The sequence below is a fragment of the Nicotiana sylvestris genome, chromosome 3 (assembly GCF_000393655.2).
Source record: "Nicotiana sylvestris chromosome 3, ASM39365v2, whole genome shotgun sequence".
NCBI lineage: Eukaryota > Viridiplantae > Streptophyta > Magnoliopsida > Solanales > Solanaceae > Nicotiana > Nicotiana sylvestris.
In genome coordinates, this window is record NC_091059.1 from 36174832 (window position 1) to 36183981 (window position 9150).

Sequence of the window (9150 nt, forward strand, 5' to 3'; positions counted from 1 at the left end):
CAATATAACACCTTTCCTTTAGTTCATATATTTGTTCATCAGCTTGTTATATTTTAATTGTTCTTGCTCAACTCAGCTCGAGGGTATTCAAACTCGAGGGCTGAATTTAGTTCAAACACTGGTTTGCTTTATCCTGTTGTTTATTTCTATTATTAATCTTTACATTATCAATTGGTATTAGGTAAAATCACGTGTCTTTAAAACCACATTATAAGTTTAATTGTTATCCAATTTTAAGGGTAAACATTTGGCGCCCACCGTGGGACTAAGGATAACAGTGATTGTCTGGTATTAATTCTCGTAACACACACTACTTTACGCTTGTTCTTGTGAGTGTTTTTGATTTCAGGATCAACATGTCTAACTCGCGAGCAGTACCCACTCATGCTGATGACGACCTCGGTTTCCATGGAGAAAACGATAATATAGCCGCCCCAGTGATCGAAGTGCCTCAAGATGGCCACGAGGGAGTACCAATGCAGACCCCCATCGATGTCAGTTCGCACGTCGCCCTAAATGCAAATTTGGGCGTCGAACCTGGAAATAGTGTCCCACAGAGATGCCCGAGCAGCCGATCAGAACGCACAGAGCGGTGAAGAAGGCAGAATTAACCTTCGAATGATATTTGAAATATTGTAGACTCAACAAGTTGTGATAGCGCAACTCCAAAATTAGAATCGAGGACCAAGCGAAATTAAGCTCGAAACATCACAAGAGGTTGTTCATAGAGTCGAGCCTGTACCGAAGAAATCGAACGCCAATTAATCGGGGACTGACCCCGCCATTATGAAGATGCTTGAGGATCTCACTAAACAGATCGAGTCAGGTGAAAAGAAAATCGTGTCTAATGACAAAAAGGTAGAAACATACAACTCACGGGTAGACCAAATACCGGGGGCTCCCCCGATCCTAAAGGGTTTGGATTCGAAGAAGTTCGTGCAGAAGACTTTCCCTCCAAGTGCGGCTCCGAAGCCCATCCCGAAGAAATTCTGTATGCCAGAAATTCCCAAATACAATGAGGCCATTGACCCTAATGAGCATGTTACTTCTTATACGTGCGCAATAAAATGACTTAGAAGACGATGAGATTGAATATGATCTATTGAAGAAATTTGGAGAAACTTTATCGAAGGGTGCCATGATATGGTATCATAACTTACCACCCAACTCTATTGATTCGTTTGCTATGCTCGCAGACTCTTTTGAGAAAGCCCATGCCGGAGCCATTAAAGTTGCAACAAGGAAATCAGACCTCTTCAAGGTAAGACAAAAGGATAACGAGATGCTCAGAGAATTCGTAGTTCGGTTCCAAACAGAGAGAATGGATTTGCCCCCAGTCACCGATGTCTGGGATGTTCAAGCTTTTACACAAGGTCTCAACACTCGGAGCTCCATAGCTTCACAACAGTTGAAGCAAAATTTGATCGAATATCCAGTTGTCACGTGGGACAATGTTCACAACCGGTATCAGTCGAAGATTAGGGTCGAAGATGATCAACTGGGAACTCCAATTGGTTCAATTTATCCTGACAAGCCCGTGGACAGAGTTAAAAGGGATGTCGATCGAGAATCAAGATCGAATAGAGATAGATACCAACCATACAATGGAGATCGAAGAAATAACGGTCCTGGAACCCTAATCAAATGTGCAAATACCACGGTACACATGGTCATAGAACCGAAGACTATAGACGGTTGAGGGAGGAAGTAACCCGTCTATTCAACGAGGGTCACCTTCGAGAATTCTTAAGTGATCGGACCAAGAACCACTTCAAAAACAAAGATTCAAACAGGCAGAACGAGCAGGAAGAGCCACAATATGTAATTCACATGATCCTTAGTGGGGTTGATATCCCTCAAGGACCGGTATTCAAACATACCAAAGTGACAATCACGAGGGAGAAGCGAACTCGGGACTACTTACTAGAAGAAACCTTGTCTTTCAACGACGAGGACGCAGAAGGGATTGGATAATCTCACAACGACACACTGGTAATATCTATCCTTATGAATAAAATTCAAGTTAAACGTATGTTGATTGATCCAGGTATCTCGGTAAATATTATTTGATCAAGGATCATAGAGCAACTCGGCCTCCAAGATCAAATTATGTCCGCAGCTTGGGTACTTAACGACTTCAACATGGCAAGTGAAACCACCAAAGGGGAAATCATTCTGCCAGTAAATGTGACTGGGATCATCCAAGAAACAAAGTTCCATGTGATCGAAGGCGTCATGAGGTACAATGCGCTGCCCGGAAGACCTTGAATTCATAATATGGGAGCAGTACCCTCGACGCTTCATCAAGTCTTGAAATTCCCAACATCGAAAGGAATCAAAATGATGTAAGCTGAACAACCCGTTGCCAAAGAAATGTTTGTAGTTGATGAGGTATACCAATATTGGCGTTGTCATCAACAAAGGGATTGAAGTCGAAGGGAAAGCAAGAAGTCAAATAGCAACCACAATCACCTGCCTCGGCCCGATCGGAGGAGCAGGAAAATTTCGAGGATGATGATTATATGATACCTCGAACCTTCATAATCCCTGATGATTCCGATGCAACGAAGTCAACGGTTGAAAAGCTGGAATAAATCATACTGATCGAGCATCTGCCTGATCGAAAGGTATACCTGGGCACTGGGTTAACTCCCGAGCTCAGGAAAAAAATCATTCAATTCCTTTTAAATAGCATGGATTGTTTACTTGGTCCCACCTAGATATGACAGAGATCCCACCGGAGATCAATATGCATCGATTAAGCTTGGACCCGAAGTTTCACCCGGTGAAACAAAAAAGAAGACCTCAATCCGAGGTAAAACATGCATTCATCAAGGACGAGGTAACAAAACTTCTCAATATAGGATCCAATCGGGAGGTAAAATATCCCGAATGGTTAGCAAACGTAGTTGTAGTCTCTAAAAAGGGAAACAAACTTAGAATGTGCATAGGCTATAAAGATTTAAACAAAGCATGCCCTAAAGATTCTTTTTATTTACCGAATATCGATCACATGATTGATGCCACAGCCGGCCACGAGATCTTTAGTTTTCTCGATGCCTACTCCGAGTACAATTAGATACAAATGATCCTGGAGGATAAGGAAAAGACTTCGTTTATCACTAAATACGAAACCTATTGCCATAATGTAATACCGTTCGGACTAAAAAATGTTGGTGCTACTTATCAATGCCTAGTAAATCGAATGTTCGAAGAACAAATAGGTAAATCAATGGAGGTTTATATTGATGATATGCTAGTTAAGTCCCTACGAGCAGAGGAGAATTTGAAACATTTGCAGGAGACCTTCGATATTCTGAGGAAATACAATATGAAGCTCAACCCGGAGAAATGTGCATTCGGAGTTGGTTCGGGCAAGTTCCTCGGTTTTATGATATCAAATCGGGGGATCGAAATCAACCCTGATAAAATCAAGGCAATCGAAGATATCACAACTTTTGATAATGTCAAGGCTGTATAGAGGTTAACGGGGCGCATAGCTGCCCTGGGTCAATTTATTTCGAGATCTTCATATAGGAGCCACCGTTTTTCTCACTGCTTAAGAAAAAGAGAAATTTTGCATGGACCCCAAAATATCAACAGGCTTTGGAAGAACTCAAACGATACCTGTCGAGCCTGCCATTGCTTCACACCCCAAAGGCGGGCAAGCAACTTTACTTGTACTTAGCGGTCTCAGAGATAGCGGCAAGTGGGGTCTTAGTTCGAGAAAAGCAAGGTACACAATTTCCTATCTATTATTTTAGTCGGACCTTTGGTGAAGCCAAGACTCGGTACCCACACTTAAAAAAATTAGCGCTTGCTTTAATAAGCACCTCTAGGAAATTAAAATCATATTTGTAATGTCACCCAATTTGTGTTGTAACCACCTACCCCCTTTGCACAAGCCCGAACTCTCGGGCCGATTGGCTAAATGGGTCATCGAGATCAGCGGGTACGATATCGAGTATCAACCCCGAACGACCATCAAGTCTCAAATCTTGGCAGACTTCGTGGCCGACTTCACACCAGCCCTCGTACCTGAGGTCGAAAAGGAACTATTATTAAAATCGTGTACATCATCGGGGGTGTGGACCCTCTTCACGGATGGCACTTCGAACGTGAAGGGGTCGGGGCTAGGCATCGTTTTGAAGCCACCCACAGGTAATACGATTAGACAGTCTATCAAAACTTCAAAATAAACTAACAATGAGGCCGAGTATGAGGACATGATTGCAACTCTCGAGTTAGTTAAGAGCTTGGGAGCTGAGGTCATCGAGGTCAAGTGTGACTCCCAACTTGTGGTAAATCAAGTCAACAGAACTTTTGAGGTTTGAGAAGATCGAATGCAGAGATACTTGGACAAAATTTTAAGTGTCTCTACATCGATTTAAAGATGTTACACCCCATGTTTTTGTACGTGAGAGTATTCGTAAGTCAATTGATGTAAGCTCAGAAATGAAATCAACTTTGAAAGTGCATAAAGTAAGTTAATCATGTTACAATGGAGGTTACAAATATTTAAAATCATGAATACCAAGTACCAAGAGGGTTTGAAGGCTTCGAAGCTAAATGAATTGAAGAAAATAAGTTTCGTCGAAAGTCGACAAGTTGGGAATGTTATAACATGTACTTTTGGGGTGAGAATATGGTGTTTAAAATTATACGGAGATTATGTTATGAGTTATTTTATTCGTATGATAGACGCGTTATGATTTGATGTCAAGTGAGTTGTGGAACAAAAGTTGGAAAAGGTCATCACAAGTTACATTTATAAATGTATTGAAACTTAGGTCAAATGTAACTGCAATTTTCTCCCAATATACTTACAGTTATAGGGTGTTCCACCCTTCAAATTGAAGCTCTATGAGCCTATTTTCTAACGCATTAAACCATTTATTAATACGACATCGGAGTAGAGATATATATGTATTTTTGGAAGACTGCACAGGCTGCTAGGTGACAAGTAGGTGTGTTACCTACTTGGTTAAATGAGAGCCCAAAAAGAGACAATTTCGGGTCAGCCAAAGAGCCCATTTAAGGGCTTATCTCCTGCAATATAAACCTCATTGCATATCACAAATAACAAGAAATAAACCCCTGCAAACTTCCTCCCAAAAATTATTCACAAACCCTAATTGATTTTCTCTCCCTTTCAAGTTCTAATTGGAGGTAAAACCTAGAGTTTGAAGAACCAAGATAGGAGCTGAGTTATCCAACAAATAAGGTGAGTTTACTGCTCTCTTCTATCCATTTTTTCTGCTGTAAATTTATGGTAAGTCATTCTATATTTGTAAGAACTCACGGGACGGTGATCGGAAGCCGTGAGTTCGAGTTATTCACTTGTAGCAGACTATTTTGTGGACTGTTTTGTGTTACTATTGGGCTGCGTGTTTTAATACTGTTTTGTCGAGTTTTGGAGAAGGAAGGGTGTGGAGAAACACCATATAACTGTAGGGTGGTGGTCTGGTCATTCGTCGTAACAATTTCGGGTCGTTTGACACTACTGCGGTGGTTGTTTTGTGTATGAAGAGATTGGGGTGTGTTGGGCTGTTTTGTTATTGTTGTGTTCTTATGTTGTTGGTGTTATCTTAAATTTGGAGGAATTAAGGATTATAGGGGAGATGCTACCCGTTTTAATACAAAGTAAGCTTGTTGTTCGTTGTGCGATAGTTGTACCTTTCGTAAAATAATGATAGTATTATTATCGTTGTTGTAGATTAAGGTGTGAAGAGCCGAGTTCAACTTGGTGATTGGAAAGATTGTGATAAAGTATGTTAAGGCTAAACCTTTCTTTCATTTTGGCATGATCCAGTAACTACATGGGTTTGATAACGATACATAAAGAGAAGTTCATATTCTTGAATTTATGTACATTTTCTTAGTCTCATAAGTTACAGCATTCTCCCTTATCGGGACTTCATATTCAGTTCAATTTTGTCTTCTTTCACCCAAGAAAGTAGAGAATATATATATATATATATATATATATATATATATATATATATAATATTACAGTATTTTCACTACCATCGAGCTATAATAGATAGGCAACCTCTGATCAGATGGTGAGTTATATAATGAGCCTACTGTGGTCGAGTGCCTATGAGCGAGCCTGGTATGGCCGAGATATAGAGCCTAGTATGGTCGAGCGCCTATGAGCGAGCCTACTAAGGCAGAGTAGTTACACATACCGAGCCTTATAAGGACAGACAACTATTTTACTTACTATATTGAGAGAGTTGAGTTAGTATCAGCAGGTAAGCATATCTTCAGATTATCTTTGACTCCCAGTTACTTTTAGTTATTATATTATCAGTTCAGTTTCAGCTTTCAGTTATCCTGTTGCCTTACATACTCGGTACATTAATTTGTATTGACGTCCCTTTTGCTGGGGACGCTGCCTTTCATGCCTGCAAGTCCTCATTGACAGTTGGACAGACCCTCCCAGCAAACAGAGTCAAACATCAGCTTAGTTGGTAAGCTCCACTTCCTCGGAGTTGCCAGGTCTAGACCTTGGAGTCCATTTTATATATACAGGTTTGATGGGTAGGTCGAGGCCCTTTCCCGACCATGGTACAGTTAAGTTATCTCTATAGGCTTGTAGACAAGTCCTGTATAGTTTGTATATCTGTAGATGTTCATGGCAGCCTCGTGAGCCTCCACAGTTTTATATATATATATGAGATTTTGGGTATGTTTACCCCATAGATGAGAGAGACGTTATTTTCAGACAATTCAGAATATGGCCTCATCGGCCTAAGTTGAGGGTTACCCTTCCAGAGTCCACAGTTACAGAGTGGTACTCTCGGGACGAGTACGGTACTGGGTGCCGGTCATGCCTCTTCAAGTTTGGGGTGTGACAAACTTGGTATCAGAGCAGTTCTGTCCTAGGGAGTCTATAAGTTGTGTCTAGTAGAGCCTTGTTTATAGATGTGTTGTGCACCACATTATATAAACAGGAAGCTACAAGGCATTTAGGAGTATGTTACCATTCTTTCAAATCCACATCGTGATATAGAGTTGTCATAAGAGTTTGAGCCAAGACTTATGTTTGCTAATTATAGAGATGCTTGCAATTTGAATAATTATAGCTAGCCAGAGGGCTACTAAAACAACAGGTTAGGGCGCTAGTAGAGAGAGAATTCTTGACAATGTGGCCTAGTTTGAGGCCATATCAGATCGTGCACACTGGATGTGCGAATTTCCTACTTAAGACTCTAAGATGGGAATATCTAGTATATCCCGCGAATAGCAGGCTATGAGAGTATTAGAAGGTAAAAGTATAAGTTTCAACAGATAACAGAAGTAAGGTGATGAAGGGTACGAGGTACCCAATTAATAAAGATTACCCAAATTTTCAATTCAGGTCGAGAAATATAAGGCTTCTAAGTTACCTTCAACAGATATAGAGGTACGTACAATTGGCCACACCCATTTCAGTTATGCCCTATGGGAGCTAACATATACAGTTTAAGAGAAGATTGAATATTAGGATCCAACTTAGGTTAGAGTAACCCATAATGGTGGATTGATCTAGGGGAGCTAAAAAAAGGTGAAACAATGTTTTGTTGAGTTTTCAGAATAATGCGATAGATAGAAATATTAGCAGGAGAATAAGAAGAGAGTAAATTAAACATTATGAGTAAGGTACAATAAATGGGTGATAACGGTAAATCAAAATATTGTAGGATGACACAGTCTATGGTCAAGTGAAGGAAAAGACAAGAGATGACAACTTTGAGACTATAAAAGAGTATATGCCATAAAGTCATATCCTTATTTTGAGAAATGAGTTGGTGACTCCAACATGATTACTAGAAAGCTAAGTTAGACCCCCGGAGTGATAGAAATCAGCATAGGCTAGTAAACAAGATAAATCAAACATGATTTAGGGACCGAAGGATTCGATAATAGTCGGTATCATGAGAATTTTAGAGATTGTGTTTCGGCAAAAATAGAATGGACAACAGAATAATAACCTTCAAAGGTCATTCAGGAAGACGCTTCCCTAAAGAAAGAACTGTGAGTAGAGTTAAGCTTAAGGAACTAAGTGTGTCAGTTACACTAGGTGTCACCCTCGCACGTAAGAAATTTAGTTATCCTTGGTAGAGAAGGGCTACCGCGAGGCGAGTAAGAGTCAGTGAAGACGTGAAAAAATGCCGAAGATGAAGAGGTAAAATATTTGTAGGTGAATCTTTATGGCATTAAATGTTAATACTCCCCTAAAGGGGGGAAAATGGGGTGATATGGTATTAAGTCGGAGTTAAGTGGTTCAGGTAACTACGGAATAGTAAAGGAAGAATGTAGTAAAAAAGCGAAAGAAATGAGATTGCATTTATTCAGATCCAATATATATGTTATGACTCCAGAACATTATTCAAGCATGATGTCGGGAGAGGCTGTAAGGGTTCCCACACCAGATGTTATTGATAAATAGGTGCGAATGAACATTTGATACATTAGGAGCCAGTGCAAAAGGTAAGTTAAGACAAAAGACATAACCCAAGAGAGGTTACACAGAATATAAATATAAGCATGGACTGACGAGTAGTTAGTATTGATTCAGAAAGAGCTTGGTTATGGATAGACAAGAGGTCTCAAATAAATCAGTAGATCATGCAAGATAAATATAGTTAAACCCAGCATAGGAAATGCAGCCTCTCTGATACGACATCGTAATCCTTGAGAAATATTCAGATAGGAGTTGGGGTAGTAAAAGGTACAATATAAGTGTTACGGAAATAAAAGAAAGTGCCACTAGGGAGACAACTGAAATTTTAATTCTGAAGCAACCCTACAAGTACAAGGGCGTGACAGTATGTAACTAAGGATAATGATAGGTGAGTAAGAACATCAGAAATTCCATGGGGTATACAATGTAATAAGCTCGCAGCTTTACAAAAGTCAGAGGGTCTTCCCTAAGCGCTGCAACGAAAGACTAGTTGAGGAAATAAGGAAGAAGGCTTCAACATAAGCATATTGACCTAAATAAATAATGGTCTTGTAACAACAGTCTCACTACAACATCGTATGCACTCTATAAGAAAGTGGTACCTATTGTGACTAAGGAACAGTAAGTAAAATCCAAAGTAATATTCGAGATTATATGAGTTGCACAAAATTTTAATATATGTGGGCACTAAGATAAGC

General features: G+C 40.0%; 1 protein-coding gene across 1 annotated transcript; it reads left to right on the forward strand.

Moving 5' to 3' along the window:
• Nucleotides 1-1186: 1186 nt before the first annotated feature.
• On the forward strand, nucleotides 1187-1699 carry LOC138887241 (uncharacterized). The gene has a single exon (XM_070168965.1). The coding sequence runs from the start codon at nucleotides 1187-1189 to the stop codon at nucleotides 1697-1699; it is 513 nt and encodes a 170-aa protein (XP_070025066.1).
• The last annotated feature ends 7451 nt before the right edge of the window (nucleotides 1700-9150 follow it).

Bases quoted from the DNA above. Each gene is read 5' to 3' on its own strand.
- LOC138887241 (XM_070168965.1), top strand. From the start codon at position 1,187: ATGCTCGCAGACTCTTTTGAGAAAGCCCATGCCGGAGCCATTAAAGTT.